Source organism: the organism of the source record quoted next, unplaced genomic scaffold, assembly GCF_019419815.1.
Source record: "Pyrus x bretschneideri cultivar Hongxiangsu unplaced genomic scaffold, Pyrus_bretschneideri_v1 Contig38, whole genome shotgun sequence".
Classification (NCBI taxonomy): domain Eukaryota; kingdom Viridiplantae; phylum Streptophyta; class Magnoliopsida; order Rosales; family Rosaceae; genus Pyrus; species Pyrus x bretschneideri.
Genome location: NW_025999701.1, coordinates 4,138,872 through 4,161,451, shown reverse-complemented (window position 1 = coordinate 4,161,451; position 22,580 = coordinate 4,138,872). Strand labels below are relative to the sequence as shown.

The 22,580-nt window shown below is 35.3% G+C and overlaps 2 protein-coding genes across 20 annotated transcripts; one reads left to right on the top strand and one right to left on the bottom strand.

The window, feature by feature from the left end:
* Nucleotides 1-1,770: 1,770 nt before the first annotated feature.
* On the top strand, nt 1,771-3,762 carry LOC103941130 (leucine-rich repeat receptor-like protein kinase PXC1). Its single transcript, XM_048564110.1, has 2 exons — nt 1,771-2,950; nt 3,122-3,762. Exons 1-2 carry the CDS (start codon nt 1,771-1,773, stop codon nt 3,760-3,762), a joined length of 1,821 nt encoding a protein of 606 aa, XP_048420067.1.
* Nucleotides 3,763-11,824: 8,062 nt separating this feature from the next.
* Nucleotides 11,825-14,616, bottom strand: LOC108867747. Of its 19 annotated transcripts, none has more exons than XR_007250838.1 (6): nt 14,185-14,616; nt 13,680-13,748; nt 12,774-12,847; nt 12,373-12,444; nt 12,078-12,177; nt 11,825-11,978 (listed from the first exon to the last, which is right to left on the bottom strand). XR_007250838.1 is itself a non-coding variant. In XM_048564224.1 (6 exons), the coding sequence occupies exons 1-5, from the start codon at nt 14,367-14,369 to the stop codon at nt 12,089-12,091; spliced, it is 363 nt and encodes a 120-aa protein (XP_048420181.1). In that variant the 5' UTR covers nt 14,370-14,616; the 3' UTR covers nt 11,825-11,978; nt 12,078-12,088. The 19 variants fall into 19 exon arrangements, 1 of the variants encoding a protein (XP_048420181.1); XR_007250839.1 differs by having other exon boundaries at nt 12,774-12,842; XR_007250830.1 differs by lacking the exon at nt 12,774-12,847 and having other exon boundaries at nt 14,185-14,249; nt 14,339-14,616.
* Between the last annotated feature and the right edge of the window lie 7,964 nt (nt 14,617-22,580).

The following is a 22,580-nucleotide window of genomic DNA, read 5'->3' as shown; positions in this document are numbered from 1 at the left end:
AATTTAAGTCGGATGTAGAAAGAGGTTATATGAGTTCAAATAAAATTTTCTTGTATTAAACTAATATATTGTTCTTAATGGGTGCAATGGATCGGGCAGGTAACACGATATTTAACGGGTCATGTTTGGGTTTGAAGTTTTAAATCTGTTAAGGTAATGGATTTGACACGACTTGGTTCATTAAGATAATAAATCTGAAACAATAACAATACAAACACTACCCGTTTGACAAATCTAGTTTAAATACAAATTGAATACCATTCATGTAAATAGTGATAAAGTTCAATTTTAATACATATTTGCCATGCAAACATTAACCAATAACTACGACGAGATTCTCCTCCAACGACCACCATTATCGGCCAACTTTGGCTGGACACGACTATCACTGACCAATATTGCCAGCCAACTCCGCTGTCCACCACTAGTAGCCCATGGCCGATCAAACTCCGACGAGTCCCTCCGCTCTAATGATCTTGAAAAAAAAAATTAAGAGAATATGTGACATGGGTGGGATTGCAAACTTCCACCTTAAGGAAAACATAACACCCATAACCACTACATCAATCATCCAACTATGATTAGAAGCCCTCTCAATTATATCTGTACTTGAAATATCTTATCATTTTTTTATATGTTGACTTATTTTAACTCCAATTCACACAGGTTTAGACCAAAATGCTCATCATCTCGAGCTTTACATGGATTGACAAATTTCAAGTCATAAATATACACAAAGGAACATATTACACATGAATCACAATTTTTAGTAATCAAACACAAACAAATACAAAATTTAAAAGTTACAACCACTGCAAACCACTCCACAAAAGTTAACTTGGTTTAGAATTTAAAAATGGACATCGCCAATTAGACAAAAGTAAAAACTACAAACCAACGAATCCTAATCTTTCTAAATTCTTGTTTCTTAGATGCATAGAGATGTCCAACTGTTGTTTGTAGTCATAAGCAAATTTCTTAGATGATCAACCTAATCTTGGCCACTCCGGAACAGCCACAGTTTGAGTTCAGAGTTTCCGAAAGACGTACATTGGTTTTTGCTCACCCCCTATCAATATATTGGCCCCTGATTATGATATTGTGCTTACAATTTAGCCAAAAGTCAAAGGCAAGTAATATTCTTTCCCATAAATTAATAATCTCCACAAAGACAAATTATAGATGTACCCGTCGAAATGATTAATCCAATATTTAGTTCCTCAATTTGTAAATGAATAAAAAAATATGAAGAGATGAGTTGTTCATACCATTTTCTCATGTATATTCTTGTTTATATTTTGAGTTGAATAAATTAACGGAGAAAAGGGATATAAACAAAGAGGGATTTAAAAAAAAGAAAAAAAAAATGGAAAGGGGTGTGCCAGGACCATTGTCCTAACCAAAACTCATTTGAATGCAGAATGGTTAACTGACTCTATGCAAATTTTTTTGTTTTTTGTTTTTTTGTCAATTATGTTTATGGCTGTAGTTTATCACATTGAAGGTAACGGATTAACAAATTGTTCAAAACATTGGTTATCTCACACAATGGAGAAAATACAAAGAAAAACTTTGTAGTATACGAAATATCCTCATCTGACGCACCAAATAGTAGAACCATGCACCTTGATATTGTAAGTTATAATCCTGCCTTGAGATACTTCAATATTTTCGGGATAAACAGGGGGGAAAGGTAGACAAATGGAAACATAGTTTATCACAGTTCACTCAGTTTCTGATGAGTCCAACAAAGAAGTGGAACCAACAAAAATGCCGAGCAGGAGAGGTTTCAATCTGTTTCTGAAGGGACTGGTATGCATTGGGGTGTTTTCTTACTCAATCATGGTATCCATGGGAGGCGAGTCACCAGAGTTTGAAGCTTTGCTGCAATTCATTAGAGCTGTTGATCCTCAAGATATACTTAAAGTTGGCCAGAATGCACCTATGCGGCAAAATCCCTGCATACATAAGTGGAAGGGTGTGACATGCAACTCACTCGCTACTTCGATAACAGAAATCAGGCTTGAAAATTTGAATCTTAGTGGCATACTTGATGTAGGTTCACTATGTAATCTCCCGAATCTTCGAGTTGTTAGCCTAGCAAAAAACCAAATTGGGGGAACTATTTCTAACTCAATATTGCATTGCACAAGGCTAACATATTTGAATATAAGCAGCAATGTTCTGAGTGGAAGGATACCCAAGGCTCTGACTAAACTGAAATATCTGAGGGGACTGGACATCTCCAACAATCATTTTATTAGCACCGCCTCACGCTCTGAAGAGGGAGTTCAGCCGATTCATACATACTTGAAGAAATCGAGGAGATTACAGAGACATGGTGCCATGAAGCAGGAAAAGGTAGTAAATTCAGTGGCCGTAGCAACAGAGTCCGAGAGACCAAGCAGTGGCAGTGGCAGTGATTCAGATACCTTTAGACCGTGGTACAAGAAATACGAATACATGATGCCATTAATTGTGGGGCTTGGCTTCTTTCTCTTGTTCATGTACTTTGCAGGAAGGAAGGCTGCTAAGATAGCTGAAGAGAGGGAGATTCTCAAATCGCTTCGAGACTCGCCTCAGAATATTCCGCCTCCTAAGGTTCAAGAGGGAGAGAAGCCAGTGGAGAACCGATCGGAGCTTGTCTTCTTCGTTGAAGAACATGAAAGTTTTAAATTGGAAGACCTCCTTGAAGCCACAGCTGACTTGAGAAACCAGTCCTTTTGCAGCAGCCTTTACAAGGTAATACTGAAAAACAATGCCCTATATGCAGTCAAAAGATTGAAGAAATTGCAAGTACCCTTTGAGGAGTTTGGCCAAACAATGAGACAAATAGGGATTATAAAGCATCCCAACATTCTACCACTCGTTGGTTACAATTCCACTAACGAAGAAAAACTTTTGATCTACAAGTTTCAAAGCAATGGAAGTCTGCTAAACCTGCTTGAGAGTAAGTTCACATCAAACTATTCTATGTACTATTCTAATCTTAGGAGTGGGGTGGGATTCGAACAAGGGTGCAAGGGGGTGGGCACACTGCCCACATGTACATATTCCTTGCACATTTTCAATCACCTAGAATTTACAAATGCCCTAAACTGCTTCATATATTTATGTGCAGGCTACACAGAAGGTAAGAGGGATTTTCCATGGAGGCTTCGGCTCTCTATAGCACGCGGTATTTCAAGGGGGCTAGACTTCATATATCAGAGGACTGATGACTGCATCCCTCATGGGAATCTCAAGCTTTCAAATATCCTCTTAGATGACAATGATGAACCACTGATTAGCGAGTACGGGCTTTCAAGTTTTTTCGACCCCAAGAAAGGGTGTACCATTTCCTCCAATGGTTACACAGCCCCAGAGAAAATGTTATCAGAAAAGGGAGATATTTATAGCTTCGGCGTGATTCTTCTGGAGTTACTAACAGGCAAAACTGTTGAAGGAACTGGGATAGACCTTCCTAAGTGGGTGACTGCCATGGTTAAGGAGGAGTGGACTGGGGAGGTCTTCGACAAGGAGGTTGCTAAAGCTGCAAAAGAATGGGCATTTCCTCTTCTCAACATTGCCCTCAAGTGTGTATCAGCTTCACCTACAAACAGGCCAACTGCGGAAAATGTTTACGGAAAGATTGAAGAGGTTATACTTGACACCTCAAATTCATCGGATTGTACTACTGAGTGTGGTGGCTACCAAGACAACTGCTGTATGCTTCACTCCATCATACCTGAAACCTGGGACAGTCCTGGATCAAATTATTAACTAAGGCTTCTACTTTACATACGTAATTTTTTCGTACTTTTGTATCGGATTGTAGGTCGTACAAGCTTTTTATCTACATTCAACATAAAGAACAACTAGCCCCGTTGAGTACTTTCTATATAGAAGATCTGTGTATTTGCTATATATTGTTAGATTAAAGAAGGCAGCAGCGGATTTATTTATTACTCATTAGGTAGAGAGAGTACAACAAACTTATGATATATATCATGTCAAGCTGTGGTTCATTATCAAGCAGCTTCTTGTCTTGGTAATTACTTAATTTTCAATCTTAGTCACTCACACGTATATATCAAAGGATAATTTTTTTATTGTGACCGGAATATGGGTGGTACATCATGTGTTTTTATACAAGTGGTGGGAAATTGTATTTTTTAAGTTATTAACATTTTGACACACATCTCACCATTTGTATAATGACTCGTGGTGTACCATCTCATATTCCGGTCATACTGAAAAATCTCTCATATCAAAGACTAATAACCGTGTATGATTTTGAGGAAAAGCAGTTTACATAACCATTACATGGGCAAAATAAATAATTCTTTCAATTCAACTAGGAAGGTTTATATCATCATTGTTATTAGTTACCCATGAATTCTGTAAACTAAGGCCTCGTTTGTTAGAGTGGATGAGCTTGGATATGATTATTCATTGTATTGAAGGCATTTTGAATGAAAAAATGGATGAGAACTTTCCATATTTTTGTCCAAGTTGAAGGCTCTTCATGAGAAAAAGATATATTTACTAATCCCTCTAAAAATGGTAGGACTAATAGAGACAACTTTTCTTTAAGTGTAACCTTTAACTTGGACAAAATAAGAAAATTGACATCCAATTCTTCCTTTAGAATGCTTTCAATATAATGAATAATCATATCCAAACCAATCTTCTTGAGGCCTAAAAGTCCGCTTGATAAGCACTTCATTTTTTTTTTTTTTTTCACTTTTATACTAGAGATAAATGAGAGATACTTGGAAAAATGATGATATAGAATAGTGAAGGAAGGATGGTAAGAGATAAGTAGAAGAAATGAACAAGGAAAGATGCATAAAGTAAAAACCAAGCGGATGTAGAATCCTGGATTAAAATCCGAGGGTATGTAAAATAAGTGTATAAGTATACAAGAAAAAAAAATATGTAGAAGAAATGTACAATGGATGTATTTTTCACTCTTTTTTATTTAATCCCCTCTCTCCCACGCCTAAATTAATCTTAGCATTTAGGAATGCCTCTTTTGTAACTAATATATGAAGTGGTGATTCATGCTACATGTGACCAGGATTGCAAGAGCAAATTACCTTTCTTATTTAATCACCTAGTGAGCCGCTTCGTTACATCGTTGAGGAGCATACAAATACATTTTTTTGTTATTACAAGTGATATTCATACATACTCTAAATACTAGACTTAGGGGAGAGTTTGAACCTGTAAGCCACCACTTTCCATACAAAAACTCTATTCACTCCATTCATTTTGCAAGGTGCAGAATGTCATGTAGGTATGTTCAGAAGTGTTTTGGAAAATAACTAAAAGAGCTTTCATGTAAGATCCCACATCGTTCATGGGAGTGATCCTTATATGTATATTCTCATCCCTACCTAGTACGAGGCCTTTTGGAAGCTCATTGGCTTCTAGTTCCATCGGAACTCCGAAGTTAAGTGAGTAGCGCGCGAGAGCATTCCCAGGATGGGTGACCCATCCGAAAGTTCTCGTGTGAGTTCCCAAAAAAAAAAACCGTGAGGGCATGGTTGGGGCCCAAATGGGACAATATCGTGCTATGGTCGTGGAGCAGGCCCGGGAAATGGTCCCGCCCAGGCCGGGATGTGACAATTTGGTATTAGAGCCTATCCCTGGTTGTGGTGTGCTGACGAGAATGTCGGGCCCCTAAAGGGGGATGGATTGTAAGATCCCACATTGCCCATGGGAGTGATCCTTATATGTATATTCTCATCCCTACCTAGTACGAGGCCTTTTGGGAGCTCATTGGTTTCGGGTTCTATCGGAACTCTGAAGTTAAGCGAGTAGTGCACGAGAGCATTCCTAGGACGGGTGACCCATCAGGAAGTTCTCGTGTGAGTTCTCAAAAACAAAACCGTAAGGCATGGTTGGGGCCTAAAACGGACAATATCGTGCTACGGTGATGGAGCGGGCCCGGAAAGTAGTCCTGCCTGGACCGGGATGTGACATTGCATGCCACCAAAAGCGCTAGTTTGGGAAAAAAAAATTAAAAGTGCTTCTGAATTGAAAATCGAACTAAGTGTTTTCGAAAAATATGCATGATGTGTGCTTCGTTAAAAATTTTGATGTACTTCAAATAAAAGTGTTTCTACCCATTTTGTGTACATTTTTTTATATATGCATTTGCTTACATATTTATTCATCATCCTTCAACTTCTTTATACTATATCCGTGAGTTCTCACATGTATTTTCCCACCCTATCTATCACAAAAAAAGAAGCATTTTAAATGACCGAAAATGTTTCTAATGAAAGTGTTTTTGAAACCAATTCTTAGTAAAAAATAGTTAATCATAGAAAAGTACTTGAAGTGTTTCCTACAAGAAGCACATAACTGATGCTTCTTTTACTCTGCACTTCAAATGCTTTAGGTAACCAAAAACAGTTTCACCAAAAGTGCTTCCAATTAATTTAAAAGCACTTCCAAACATCAATTTTTTGGTTGGGTAGTGCTATCTACACATCAATTTTTACTTCTCACACACCCCTCTCAATATTCGGCCGTCCGATCAATAAATTGAAGAAAATTAATAACAAAAAATTAGTGAAGATATGTGAGAAGTAAAAACAAGTGTAAATAACACTATTCCGTAATCAAACCATAAAAATGACAACCTATTCTCTTCCACTATTTATTGAATGCATGTACTGAGAGGGACGTGCCGGAAGCCTGGAGCTAAAGTCCCAATTGCACTTGGTTTAGAGCACTTTCAGTGTTGGAAGGCCCCCCAGGGCAACTGTTAAATCCCCTTCAATGAATAGTAATTACCTTTAATGGACAATAATTGTCTTTTGCATCTCCACTCCTAAACTGAATAGTCATGGCAATAGGCAATAAAAGATTAGTATTTTTTATTTTATAAAATAATAAAAAATAATTTTATTTGTAATTTTGAATAGAATTTTTAATTGGTCTCGCTGCGCCACGTATCATTAAATAAGAAATTACAATCCAAAGTATTTGAGAAAATATAAAATTGTGATGTAAGGTAGAAGATAATAATAAGATATTTATAGAAAAAAAATTCAGATTTTTTATTCATTTTTTAATTAATTTTTTACATTTTTATTAATTTTCATTAATTTTTTATATTTTTTATTAATTTTATAACGTAATTGACATCAGCTTTGCATCACGCCCTCATGCGCTCGAGCCGTAGATTCATGTCTCCTCTCTCTCCCATGGACCCCCCTTGACCCATGCATGGGCTGGAGCAAGGAAGGCTGGTGATTTGGGTTATTAAGCAGCCGGTCCCCCGTTTAACAACGCTCTACTTGTTCTTGGCAGGTCAAGTCGTTGGATGAGATTTCTTTATCCACGACCGTGACTAACAAGCCATTATGGATGGGACGTTTTGTTTATTTTCTAGGTTGTATTTGGTCACTTATTGGCGTTGCCAGGTGAGTTTAATATGTCAACATCCAGAAATTTTCATCAATTTTATATAGATATTTGTTGTATTTCCGGACCTACTCACTAAAATGTAACTTATATAAGAGTAGGATTATGTCTCGTCCTCTTCTCATCTTCTTCCCACCTCTCCTTTCATATTTTATTTTTTGTCTTATTGTTTTTATAAAAAAATTAACATAAGATATTGACGTGACTTAACCGTAATCATTCAAGTAGGAAGAAAGGAAAAGGAAAAGAGATTATGAGAGAAAAGAATCACCCTCCACTTATATAAGGGTTGTGGGCCGAAATGATCTAGTTTCAGCTCTTACTTGTTGTAATGATCAAATTTTAATGTGCCGTCAATTATGATCTTTGATCGGTTCAACAATTGAAATTTAATTTTAATTATTTTAACCGAAAGATGTAATGGTAAATTACAAAGCATAGCCCCATATTTGGGCATTATTATGACAGTCGTCAACATAAACGTCCTCAAGTGTATGTGCCCCTGGGAACTTAAGAGAAGGTAGAATTCTTTTAGGAAATATTTGTTTTAAAGTTAGTTGTCTTGGTTCTTTTTATTAAAAAATTCAAGGGTAGAGGAGAAACAAAGTTGGAATTTTGGAAAGACAGCCATCATAGACCAAGATCTAGGTTTTGTTTTCATTTTAAAGAGAATTTTTGTGTCTAGGACTAGTCTATTTAAGTCAGAGTTATGTTAAGAAAACTAAATTTGTACATAAAATTTTGTAAACTAAATAACATAAAAGTTAATAATTGGATTATTATTTAAACGTTGATAAACGTGTTCGTTTTTTTATTGGTGACATGTCATTTGGTTTGTAAAATGGGGTGTAACTACCATAAAATTCAATTAAATGTAATGAAAAATTTTATGGGTGTGAATCGAATTCTTGTCTTTAAATTTTCTGTCGAAGAAGGGTGAAATTTAAGAGATCGTTGGAGTACGGAGAAAATAGGTATAGGGAGAAATATGGATGATATCATAATTTCTGATTTAGAGATGCAAATTAAGGTGTTGTATATAACTGATGATGATCAAGATATGTCCTGTCTAATGTGATTACTCAAACTTTGCAAGTGGTGGATTACTATAATGGATATAGTCTCCCTTTTTAATGAGAGATATATCATAATATATATAATTGGACGACAAAGTTGATATTTTTGGTTATATTTTTCAGTGTTCATCAATTTATATAACGACACGTGGTGTACCACTTTGTATGCTGAGTACATTGAAAAATCTCTTCTCTTTAACCCACTGCAATTCGAGTTCAAAGTATTTTCTCTTTTATCATTCAGATTATTTGTCGTTTGTAAAAAGAAATTACTCAACCTTTGATGTTGTAACTCATGAGTTTCAATGTACAGCTAGATTTTGTCTTGTATTATTATGTAATTAGACATTTTATAACATGCTTTGCTCGAGGCCTCCAGCTTGGTTTGTGCATGAGGCAAATAATTTATAAGTTCAATTACTGGCGCACTATCAAGCCAATACCATTGTGTCCGACATAAGCTTTCATGTCAAATCATTATCCTTTTCTTGCCCCAAAAACCATACTCTCAATTATGATCATGTTCCTGAATTCATACTCTCAAATATATTAGGCATGTAATTTGTTATTGCTAACTACTAAAGTATGAATTAATTACCAGCTATTCCTCTTAAAATACATGCAATAATGTGTCCTTTGCCATTATAAAATGACTCCAAGCAATCTCTACTCAGATGGGAAATTATTGTGCCCATCTACCACGCAATGTGTTATATTTTGCAATGTATATCGAGTCCACTTATATTATAACATGTGTACTATTATTAATCATATATATCAAAGCTTTTAACCCCAAAACAACAAATTTAAAATTTAGGGGCGTTTTGGTATAAGTGCCTGAGTTTTCAACTCTATAGACTAAACATTTGTTGGTTTTAGAGATTTAATTAAAAAAATCTCCTACAAATTTGGAGTCTCATCTATCATAACTATCATTTATTTGTACCAAAATTACAGATCTTACCACTGCCTAAATTCTTCACGTCAGAAAAAAATGCAGAGATATTAAAACAAATTTACTACAATCTAGCTTCTTTGATTCCCTCTAATGATAATTATACCAAACAAAAAATGATTATCTACAATTTATTAAGGAATAAAATATCTTGCCGTTTGTTTTTTATTTTTTATTTTTTATTTTTCCTTTCAATGAAGAAATAAAATACCATTTAAGATATTTGTAGTAATCCATATATAAATTTTTGTAGTAATTCATATAAGAAAATAACATAGAGAATAATACAAATGTACCAATAAAAAATATATGTATGAAAACAAACGTTGAAGAACAAAAGTAAATGTACCAATCAACGATATGTATAATATTAATCGTACCCATATGACACTAAATGGTACAATCCATAATGTATACAAAAACAATCATAACAAAATCGTGAAAAAAACCTATCAATCAACGAGAACAAAACTAAACATACCGGAAGCTAAAACAAAACATACCGAAAGCTAAAACAAAACGTACCAATCAACAATATGTACACCCAAAAATTAAAAATAAACGTACCAATCAATTTATACAAAACCAATATATGATAACCAACAATAAACATACCATTATCACTAATCAACAATATGTACAAATTCAAATGTATACGAAATAATTATCTAACAAAAAGTATACTAAATAATAAACAAACAAAAAAATCTATGTGTCCATCATTTCAATTATTTTTTCAATTTTAGGATAAAAAAATGTTTTGAACGAAAATAAAAATTAAAAGAGATAATTGGATAAATATGTTGAGCAAAAAAACCAAAATTATCTCCTAAAAAGAGTCCACAACTCCTAAAATACATGAATAAAAAAAAAAGGCCGGATAAAAAAAAATTCTCCCAACTAATTAAAAGGACAAATTTAGAAATCAATATGTAAAATTTTAATTTAAAAAAATGCAATTATTATTTTTAATTTAAAAAATAAGAAATACTGATGTGGCCTAATGTACCAAAGCGCCTTGATCAAAAGGCATGAATGTTTAATAAAAGAAATTCAAATTTTGAGCGTTTAAATCTAATTCACTCTAAAATTTAATACATTTTATAATCTTCCTTCCTAATGACCAGAAAAAGGAAACAAATATAATTTTTTTTTTTTTTTTTGTAATTAAAATCCTACGTAATTTTTTTTTCAATTAAATTATATGTAATTAGGTGAAAAACATTGCAGGATATCTACTGCGAGAGAAACAAACATACGGAAATTTCCAAAACGAATTGCTTTCTACTTGCTCTATGTTGGAAAAGTCGAAATTGAATTCTTTATTTTACACTAAAACTTTTGAAATATTTATTATTTGGGTAAGTGACTTACCGTAAGTCCAATATTTTATGTTTGAGGGTTTAGTTCTTGTATTAGCATGATTTCATAGCCTATTCATATATTTGGTTGGGGTGAGCTCCTGCTGTTATACAAATGTACTTGCTTTTTATCTTTTTTGGGCCAACAAACATTTAAACATGCTAACATGCATGTCGATACTTAGTTTATCAGATTATTTCAAAAGTATATTTTCATGTCTACACGCTTTTTAGCTTAAACATTTCCTCAAAATTGAAACGACGCAAGAGTTTGACAAAGTGAATAATACATGCATTTCTTAGATTTGACAAAAGAATTGGAACCGTGCTCATGGACTCTTTTTTTTTAGGGGTGTGCTATCCACACACCCCTTTTTACTTCTCATACCCTTTTGTTAATTTTTGTTCGTTGATCCTTTTTAATTCATCCGATCCGACGGCTAAAAATTAGAAGGGTGTGAGAGAAGTAAAAAGAGATGCATGGATATCACACCCCTTTTTTTATCTTTCTTCTCATGTGTTAGGTCATATAAGAAGGGAGATAAAATATGAGTCGTGACCACCACACGTAAGTTGAGATGGATGATTTTATGGGTGATAATATAGTTTTGTTACCATATGGTTTCAGTTCTTTTCGTACGTGCGTTTTTATTTACCCCTCAAATGAAGGTTTTAGAGTTGAGAACACTCACTACAAAAAATATGGTCACTGCACACAATAAATTATTTGTGCCCTTTTGAGGCCGAAGAGCACCAAAATATGTGCCCATAGACCAATAACAACAGTACAACAAATATATTTCTATATGTGCCTTCTATGGATGTTACCTTTGCTAAAAGAGCACAATAAACTGTTTGGTGCTCAAAGAGGTAGGCACAAATGAACCACTATTTGTGCCTCGTTTCTAACAACTTGTCAGATAACCTTTTCCAGACAAGTTGGCACTTCATATTGTAATTGTGCCAACATGAATTAAATATTAAAAAAAAATCAAAATTTGTAACTAAAATTGAGGAAATGAAAATTTTTAATTTTCTTAAAATGACAAGGCCTACAACACATTCCCAATCTCACAAACATAATGTAATGTTACATATTTTATCTCTAATACAATAAAACTTGAAAGCACACATTTTTGGACAGATGCATTTTCCCCAGCAAGCCTTGCACCTCATCAGAAGCCATAACAGATACAGTTGAATTCAAAACAAAATTAATCCAAAATTACACCTAAAAAGGAGTTAGTTAAAATCAACACATACAAGTTCCAGATCTACCATATCAAAGATTCATATTCCTCACTCCAGGTTGTAAAAGTAGCTTCTAGGTCTGAGACAACACATTTCTTCAGCTCATAGTCACCTGAATCGAAAAAATATGTAAGTTTGCATATTATTTAGGGCCAAAGTGAGTTGCTTATTTTAATGACATATCTAGTGTACATCATCAATAAACCTGCAATTTTAAAGGAGAAAATGAGTCTTAACTGTTGGAAACAATGGATAAATAGAATATTCACAAATATACAACTAAACAATGGAGAAAATGAGTCTTAACTGTCAGTGATACTTAAATCTTCAAAGCGTGGAATGTCCAAATAGGGAGGCCAGCTTGCTGGTACTTCCAAATCTTTGGTAACAAGACAAACACGCAAACAAAAGCCGGTACGCTTTAGTCTTTAGTAAGAATAATTAAAGAAAAAAGTGCATCTTATATACAATTCCAAGAAGACATAGTATAACTAGAATGCAAAACAGCAAACCCCTCAAGCCATTTCTCCTTGCAAAGATTAATAAAAGCATTTGTATATCTTCTAAAGATACCATCCAATCGATCCACCAAAATATCAATATCTTGTAGTTCAGGCAATTAAACTATGGGTAGGGCAAAAACAAGCTTTTATGATTTAGTTCTACAACCTAATTCATACAGATAATGAAACCAATAATTCCTAATACCATTGCATTTGAATTCGTCGGAAGCCAAACAACCTTCAACCACCACAAATAACCCAATATAGACATCCCCTGCTCTGACAGCCTCTCAAAAATGACCATGAGTAAGAAATATATCAAGCAATAAAATACATTATAACATTGGATATCGCTGAAAAAAATGAACTATAAGTTTAGACTACCAAGAAGCTCTTGAAAATGAAGGTGACAATCATTTACACAGAATAGCAAGAATGAGTATGTAATGGCTTCCAAATTTTTAAATCATGATTCCTTTTCTTTACCTGATGAGATGCTACATATCCTTCCTCCCACAGATTAATTGGTGTAATATGTATACATGCACTCGTTTGTGATTGAAACATAATGACTTTTGCCAGACACTTTAGTAACATTTTTAATTTCTTCATGCATGATAATCAATCGTCACACAGATTAACACATGAAAAAAGCAATCCACAATCCCAATAATGCGATTCTACCTCTTTCGAATGTAGAATAAAAGAGAGATGCAAAAAAAAATCTCAAAATAGGTCATTTTCTACAACATATTACAAATACGAATTTTAGGAACTTAGGAGATAATTAGTAGTTGGTCTAGAGTTTAATTGACATAACACACAAGTGTAATGGAAAAAAAAAATTGCACATCTCGTCATGGGCATCATAATTAACTGTAAGACATTGACAAATTTTCACATTCAATGATGATGACGTTATCCTATAGTCAAATTGAAACTTCCCCAAAAGAAACCCAGTTAAAAACAGTCAAGAAATGAAGATTTACATAATTTAATTACCACTTAAACACCAGTCAACGATCATGAATTCGAAACAAGAAATACTAAAACAAAGTACTACCTAGAAACCAAAACACATTAAAATTGAAAAATCTTAGAAAAAGATTACCTGATTTTACCAACGCGATTTCCGATTCAGGCTCTACATCCACCGATCTTCCCAAACCCGACCAACCCCCTCCACATAAGTGTTCATGCACATAGAGAAATTGCATGTAAACATACAATATTGTAAATTTCGTATAATTTTATGAGAACCACAAATCAGACACAAATATATACTTACAAGTTATAACCAAACATTATGAGGGGCATTCTTCGATTGATGGCAAATAGAATATATTTGTACTATATATGAACACTTCGAATTTACAGGTTACCCACATGCACAGCACATCATCAACTACCGTCATGCATTCCAGGACAACAAAGTGGAACCAGACGCCCCAAACGAAAATAAGACAATTAACTACTTCAAGTTTAAACGAGTAAAACGGATGTGAATCTTTTCATAAGCTCTTCCATAAACTTCCATAAGCTACTTATGATACTAGGATGAATTTAAGCAAAAAAAAAATCCAATCTTTGACATGCATACAAAAAAAAATCCATACGTGGGTTGGTCTAATTCTTCTCGGCCCAGGTTGAAAACAAACTTGATTTACCTTCCTCGCCCAATCTTTGACATGCATACAGAAAATGGATTTAAAATTCGAAATCTAGAAATGACCCCAAAACTAAATTTTTTTATTTTGGAAAAGAACTTACAGTGGAGGACAGCCCACAAGGAGAGGATCATATTTACCTCTTGGGTCGAGGTCCAATTCCGGCAGGTTTGGCCAAAATTTTGTCGGAAAATCTGCGGCCACCGCTTCTTAGATATGAAATTGACGAAATTCAGCTACAAATTTGTAGAAACTAACTTGGGGGTTGGAAAGAGGACGTGAAGAGGATTCTGGAGGTTTAATTTGACGGTCGTTGGTGACCAGTGAACGGCTTGCGTGAAAGAGAAGGAGAGAGAGAGAAAGAGAGAGAGAGATGACGAAAGGGGAAGGGAGGAGAAGGAAAATGGGAGAGAAAGGAGTTGGACGTTTGTGAAGGGAAGAGAGATTTTTTTAAGTTTTTCATATTTTTTATAAATGTATTTAACTTATCCTATCTGAAATCTGAAATCTGAAAGCAGTACAATACAAACCTCTTTTGGTTTCCTTACTATCCCCGTAAAAATCCCAAAATGTTATAAATAGATCAAAGTTAGAGAGATAACATTTTAATGAATGGAGTAAAGTAGATGTAAAATATCACACTGAAACTATAGTACAAGAGGATAACAAATAAAAGACAAAGGAATATATGATGTTATTGATCTTTTATCACGTTCTCTTCTTTTTATATTTTTTTATCACTTGAAAGCATACGGAGTGCTCTATTTATAGAGCAACTCCAAACTGATGCATTAACTGCACATTGAAGTTTACAGCACTTCCTTTGACAATACAACCTCCATGCATTTACAAATTCAATTTCACTTTGCATGGGCATTGAAAACTTCTACCAATGTTGGAAAACTTCTACCAATGTATTGTGGGCATTCATTACCCACCAGTCTTTTCAACACTCCCCCTTAGATGCCCACATATCAACATGAGTTGACTCGTTAAAACCTTGCTTGGAAAAACCCAGTGAGAAAAAACCATAGCGAAGGAAAAAGAGTACAACTTTTCCTGGATCGTTGATATAGTGTCAAGTATGCTTATGGTGCCTCGTTAAAACCTTGATAGGAAAAACCCAGTGGGAAAAATCCTAATCGAAGGAAAAAGAGTACAACAAACATGTATTATGGATGCTCCCCTGATTCCGCATTCTCCAAATTTAGCTGTTTGGTAAGTCGACGTAATCCAATACTTTACACTAACTTCTGAAACGTGCACTTTGGTAGAGATTTGGTGAACAAGTTTGCCAGATTTTCATTCAAACGGATTTGTCTGACTTCAATAACTTTAGCCTTCTGAAGCTCATGTGCACTGAAAAACTTTGGAGATATGTGTTTAGTCTTATCGCCCTTGATGAATCCTTCCTTCATTTGAGCAACACAGGCTGCATTATCTTCATGGATGACAGTTGGATTATCTGTCTTCGAAGTTAGACCACATGAATTCTGGATATGATGGATCATTGATCTTAACCAAGAACATTCACGACTTGTTTCATGTAAAGTAAGCATTTCTGAATGATTTGAAGATGTAGCAACTAATGTTTGCTTGGTTAAGCGCCATGAGATTGTTGTATCTCCATTCTTAAACACATATCCAGTTTGTGAGCGGGCTTTATGCGGATCAAAGAGAAAACCAGCATCTACATATCCAACGAGGACCTAGTCATTTGTGGAGTTCTTTAAGTAGAAGAGACCCATGTATGTTGTCTCACGAAGGTATCGCAATATATCTTTGATACCCTTCCAATGGCGAATTGTTGGAGCAGAGCTATACCTTGCTAACAAGTTAACTGAAAAAGCTATATCTGGTCTAGTACATTGTGCTAAATACAACAGAGCACCTACTGCACTCAGATATGGTACTTTTGGACCATGGACCAGTTCATCATCTTCTTTTGGACGGAATGGATATTTCTTAATGTCCAAAGAATGAACAACCATTGGCGTGCTGAGTGGATAAGCCTTGTCCATACCAAATTGCTTCAGAATTTTTTCAATGTAAACTGATTGGTGGATCAAAATTCCACTAGCACAATGCTCGATCTGCAGGCCAAGACAAAATTTTGTTTTTCCAAGGTCTTTTATTTCAAACTCGCTTTTTAGATATTCAGCAGTTTTATTGAGCTCTTCAGGAGTTCCAACTAGATTCATATCATCAACATTTACTGCCACTATAGCAAATCCAGAATTGGATTTCTTAATGAACACACAAGGACAAATGACATTGTTGATATACCCTTCTTTGATCAAATACTCACTGAGACGATTATACCACATTCGTCCAGATTTTTTCAGCCCATACAATGATCGTTTTAATTTGATCGAGAGCATACCTCATGGTTTGTTACTTGTTTCAGGCAACTTAAGTCCTTCTGAGACTTTCATATATATGTCAGTATCTAATTCTCCATATAGATACTCAGTAACGACATCCATAAGTCGCATGTCAAGTCTTTCTAAAACCACTAAACTTATTAAGTAACGGAACGTAATTGCATCCATTACAAGAGAGTATGTCTCCCACAATCAATTCCAGGTCTTTGAGAAAAGCCTTGTGCAACGAGTCGTGCTTTATATCTTGCAATCTCATTTTTCTCATTGTGTTTCCTTGTGAATACCCATTTGTAACCCACAGGGTTTACACTAGGTGGGGTTTAGACTACTAGTCCAAAAATATTCCGCCTTTCCAAGGAATTTAATTCTGTTTGGATTGCTTCTTTCCACTTAGGCTAATCATGTCTCTATTTGCATTCATCAACAGAGCGAGGCTCAATATCATAACTTAAGATGATTTCAGTGGCTACTGTGAATGTGAACATATCATCGATGATTATTTCATTCCAATCCCACAATTCATTTGTACATGCATAATTTATGGAGATTTCTTTGCTTTCATGTACTTCTGTCTCTTCAGGGACATGTGTCTCATCAAGGATATTTTCTTTTTCTAGAAGTCCAGAATCATGAATTATGGATTTATCATTCATTTTCTCTTCCTGAATGATTTCATTTGGATTCAGTTGTGCCCTCGACTTTCTCTTTCGAGGGGCTGAATCTTTTGAACCTAGGGGTCTACCACGCTTCAGGCGTACACCAGATGAATCATTCGCTACCACTTTATTTTGTCCAATAGGGACATCAATTCTGGCAGGTGTATTTGCAGCTGATATATGTGAATTTGGCATTTGGCATCATTAAATGCATTTGGCATTTGATTGACAATACTTTGAAGATGAACGATCCTTTTCGCTTTATTTTCACATTGAATGCTGCAAGGATCAAAATGAGACAAGGTGGGAACAACCCATGTCAGCTCTTTCTGTTCTTCTGGAACGGTCTTTTCTCCCCCTAACAACAGGAAGACTGTCTCATCAAAGTGACAATCAGCAAAACGAGCTGTAAACATATCACATGTCAAAGGTTCCAAATATCTAATGATGGATGATGAATCAAAACCCACGTAAATTCCCAGTCTACGCTGAGGTCCCATTTTAGTGAGTTGCGGAGGTGCAATAGGCACATAAACAGCACAACCAAAAACTCGTAAATGTGAAATGTTTGGCTGATGTCCAAACACGAGTTATATAAAGGAGTATTGATGGTTGGCTATAGGTCTCAATCGAACCAATGATGTAGCATGTAAGATGGCATGTCCCCATGCAGAGACTTGCAATTTGGTTTTCATAAACAGAGTGCAAGCTATTAACTGAAGCCGCTTGATCAATACTTCTGCTAAACCATTTTGAGTATGTACATGAGGAAGAAGTCTCGCAAAGGCTACATTCCGAATAGACAAAAGACAAACATGTGACCATCGGGTAGATGCATCAATTAAAACCATAAAATATCGAAATGGTCCACAAGATGGTTGAATAGGCCCACAAATATCCCCTTGAATTCTTTGCAGAAATGATGGGGATTCAGCATCAACCTTTAGTTGTGATGATCTAATTACCAACTTCCCTTGAAAACAAGTTTTGCAAGGGTTATCATTTGAGATAGCAATGTGTTTGCTCACTAATGGATGTCCATTAGAGTTGGTAATGATCCTACGCATCATGGTGGATCCTGGATGACCCAGACGGTTATGCCAAAGCATGTAAACCTTTGAATCAATGAACTTCTGGTTCATGACAGTATGTGATTTAATTGTCCTTATATATGTATAATACAATCCACTCGACAAACCACACAACTTCTCCAATATACGCTTCTGGTATCATTGGAGGTAATGCATAGATACTTCACATTTTCTGCACTTTTCGTTTCAATGTGGTGTCCATTTAAACGTATGTCTTTGAAACTCAACAAATTTCGAGTAGATCGAGTAGCACACAATGCATTCTGTATGGACATTATTGTTCCATTTGCTAACATAATCTGGGTTTTCCCTGAGCCTTCAATTACATCTGAAGGTCTTGATATTGTTGTTACCCCTACTCTTCTAAGTATTAAACTTGAGAAATACTTTCGATCACGAAGTATTGTATGTATGGTTGCGCTGTCTGCAAGACAAATATCTCTGCCATTTCTCATGTTCTGAGAATAACCACAGTTTTTATCCATGCTCTTTGAGTAAGAGAATCAGAGTTAAAAACAAATTATAACAAGAAATTTACATGTCATTTTTATTGAATCTGAAATTCTACAAGTTCAGCATAATAAAAGTACATCAATGATTCAATCAGACCGGTATACTTCATTTCCCTTTTCCACAATAAAGTCTAGAACATCTAGGTTGGTTGTGTTCAACTGCCCTGATAAGTTAATCAAGTATATTCATTGGTCTAGCCTGGTCGAGAAAATTGGTCTCGACACCCTTCTCCTTGAGGGAGGCTTAATACAAATCCATCAGATGTTTTGGGGTACGACAAGTACGCGCCCAATGCCCATTACCACCACACCTATGGCAGGCTCTTTCAGCGTTCCTGGAAGCATTGTTCGTATGACCTTTACCTTTGTGGCAATTCACATTTTTGAAGTTCGAGCCTGAATTATGCCTCAGAACCTGGTTGTGAAACTGAACTCCATGGTTCTTGCCTTTCCTGTTCCACCGACCTCGTTTGTGGCCATGTCCTCGTTTATGATTATCATCACCAGAGGATGTGGCGTTCACTTCGAGGGAAGCAGCATTCACTTCTGGGAATGGTGCAGATCCAGTAAGTCGGGAATGATGGTTTTGCATCATGAGCTCATTATTCTGTTCAGCTACTAAGAGCACAGATATCAGCTGGTTGTACTCAATGTAGCCTCACGCTCTATACTGTTATTGCAGGAGCACGTTGGAGGCATGAAATGTGCTGAGAGTCTTTTCTAGCATATGTTCCTCAGTAATAGTATCCCCACAGAGCTTCATCTGAGAGGTAATTCTGAACAACGCATAATTGTACTCTACCACTGACTTGAAGTCCTGGATCCTCAAATGAGTCCACTCATAGCGGGCCCTTGGAAGAATCACCGTTGTCTGGTGATTGTATCTGTTTCTCAAGGCATTCCAAAGAGCTAACGGATCTTCAACCATTAAGTACTCGCTCTTTAGCGCCTCATCAAGATGGCGACGAATGAAAATTATGACCTTTACTCGATCTTGAGAGAATGAGCTGCTCTCTTCCCTAATGGTATCTCCAAGATTCTCTGCTTCTAGATGGATCTTGGTATCTAGTTCCCAGGTCAGGTAATTCTTTCCGATAATATCCAGGACAGCAAATTCAAGTTTCGCCAAGTTTGCCATTTTCTTTTCTGAAAGAAAATGAAATGTGTAAGAACTTGTAATAATATGTATTCCTGGAGGAATATGATGTTAGAACTTCTGGTTCTTACAAATTTTTCATTTTGATCTTCAGGCCAAAATGATAAGCACTCGAAACTTCTGGCTCGAGATTTTCAGAGTGAATGAGGAGGGCGATTGTACCGCACCATTCTCATTGAAATAATGTAACATAGAATGGGCGATTATTCCGCACCACTCAAGTAGCAGAAAAATTTAAATACGTAGAGCAGTGTGGGCAATTATACCGCACCACCTAAAATTGCAATGAAATTAAACAGCAAGTAAATTTAAATATGCAGGATAAGGTGGGCGATTATACCACTCCAACTAAAATTTGTAGTAAAATTAAATATGCAATCCAAGATAAGCAATGATACCGCACCGTCTTGGATCGCAGTAAGAATAAATTTGCAGTTCAAAATGGACGATTATACCAAAAATCTTGGATTGCAGTAAAATTAACATAAATAAACACTGAGTTAGCAATCAATATCCAAACCAAACAAGAAATCAAAGATATATGTAATCGTTAGGTTGAAAACTAAGAGCAGGCATAGAGCAAACAGTTCGTCGCGAGGGTATACCACGCAGTTGAGGCAAAAGAAGAAGATTAACAGTAAAAACCTTAGAGGAAACTTTTTTTTTTTCTTTCTTTCGTTCGGTGAAGAGAGATGAGAAAATAATTATATTTAGAGACTCATGTTGATAACGTGTTATAAATAAGTCAAAGTTAGAGAGATAACATTTTAGTGAATGAAGTAAAGCAAGTGTAAAATATCACACTGAAACTATAGCACAAGAAGATAACAAATAAAAGACGGAGGAATAGATGATGTTATTGATCTTTTCTCTCGTTCTCTTCTTTTTATATTTTTCTATCACTTGAAAGTATACGGAGTGCTCTATTTATAGGACAACTCCAAACTGATGCATTAACTGCACATTGAAGTTTACAACACTTTCTTTGACAATACAACCTTCATGCATTTACAAATTCAATTTCACTTTGCATGGGCATTGAAAACTTCTACCAATGTACTGTGGGCATTCATTACCCACCAATCTTTTCAACACAAAAGTAAATATGTAGGGACACAAAACTTTCTTTTTATTTAAATATATTAAACTAGAGGGCACAATAACCTTTGTCATGTTTTTGTAAATTAATAAAAAAATTTCCAAATCTGACACATGCAAGGCTGGATGGACATACAGCACTGCTGACAAACATATTTTATAGGCACAAAATGTTTTTTGTGCCCATCTTTAGTAAAAAAGTTGTCATCTAATCCTACTCGGCACGGCTTCTGTGCCCATTACTGTTTTGTGTCTCTCTTTTTTTAACATTGGGCACCATATATAGATGGTGTCTTCTATGGAATGATAATTGTTTCAGCCTTTTGATGGTCAAATAGACACAAAATTTTCAATTGTGCCCTTTGTTTTGTACCCAAAGCTCATTTTTCTTGTAGTGACCAGCAAGGTCAACTTTCATGTCTCTATACATGTAAATGCCACCTTTATGTTTGTATGCAATCACATGGAATTTCAGTTTTGATATCGATCGATCATGAGGTTGATCTTATGTGTGGTCACGTCGACTCTTATCTTTTCGTCCATTATTCCATGCATAAATAAATAAATGGATAATCAGGATGATATGCTTGATTTTTGGCTCATATCTTTCTTTAGAATCACATGACACATGGAATGCATGTGGTCCTCTCTCCACTACATACTGTATATAACTCACTCACGAACAAATTAACAAAGGCCTCCTACTCGGTATTGCCCAAAGGAAAAAAAAAAGAACAAAAAAGGCCACAAATAGTACATTTCATGCTTCCTTGATCTATAACGACATGTTCAACCTCCTCGGTATTCATGTTTGGAAATGTTTTCTTTACTAGGGTCGGTTGTTTGAGAAATTGAAAGTATTAAAACAGCAGCTCATCACTATGCAAAGCGACTAATCAGTATTTATGTCATCACTTCATTTGTAAGTGAATATCTCAGATTCAACGTACTTAAACGACAAGTTGAAAACCTAATTATTATGGATGACTCATATGGTGACTTAAATCTAATTTCCCATTGTTTAGAGTAGGATATTGCTCTACTAAAGAAAATCACGACTTCGGAGAGCACATAATAATAATAATAATATCAAGAAAAATTCTGAGAGACAATGCCAGCAAAAGTTCATTGAGTTTGAATGGTGATGTTATACCTCAAAGGTTAATTTTCCAATGAATTAAGTGTCTCATGGAGAGTTGGTAGTCGGTAGATCTCACATTCTTGATTCTAATTAGAGTGTCGATTACTAAAATTAGTTTTGGAAAATGAGTAGACTTATTCAGAAAACAAAAATATTATTCTTACCACGTATTTGTATCATCCATCTAATAGAGATGAGACCCGTATGTGTTAGTGTGCCCTATTTCTATTAAAAAGATGTTACAAATAATTATACAAATATGTGATAAATGTAGCATTACTTGTCTGAAAAATAAATTAATTTATGC

Excerpts from the sequence above, each read along its gene's own strand:
- LOC103941130 (XM_048564110.1), top strand. The coding sequence starts at position 1,771 with ATGCCGAGCAGGAGAGGTTTCAATCTGTTTCTGAAGGGACTGGTATGC. Across the intron at positions 2,951-3,121 it reads TCTGCTAAACCTGCTTGAGA|GCTACACAGAAGGTAAGAGG; the intron begins GTAAGTTCACAT and ends ATTTATGTGCAG.
- LOC108867747 (XM_048564224.1), bottom strand. The coding sequence starts at position 14,369 with ATGATCCTCTCCTTGTGGGCTGTCCTCCACT. Across the intron at positions 13,749-14,338 it reads CTTGTGGGCTGTCCTCCACT|GGGGTTGGTCGGGTTTGGGA; the intron begins GTAAGTTCTTTT and ends ACTTATGTGGAG. Across the intron at positions 12,445-12,745 it reads AATTATTGGTTTCATTATCT|ATTTGGAAGTACCAGCAAGC; the intron begins GTATGAATTAGG and ends TTGTTACCAAAG.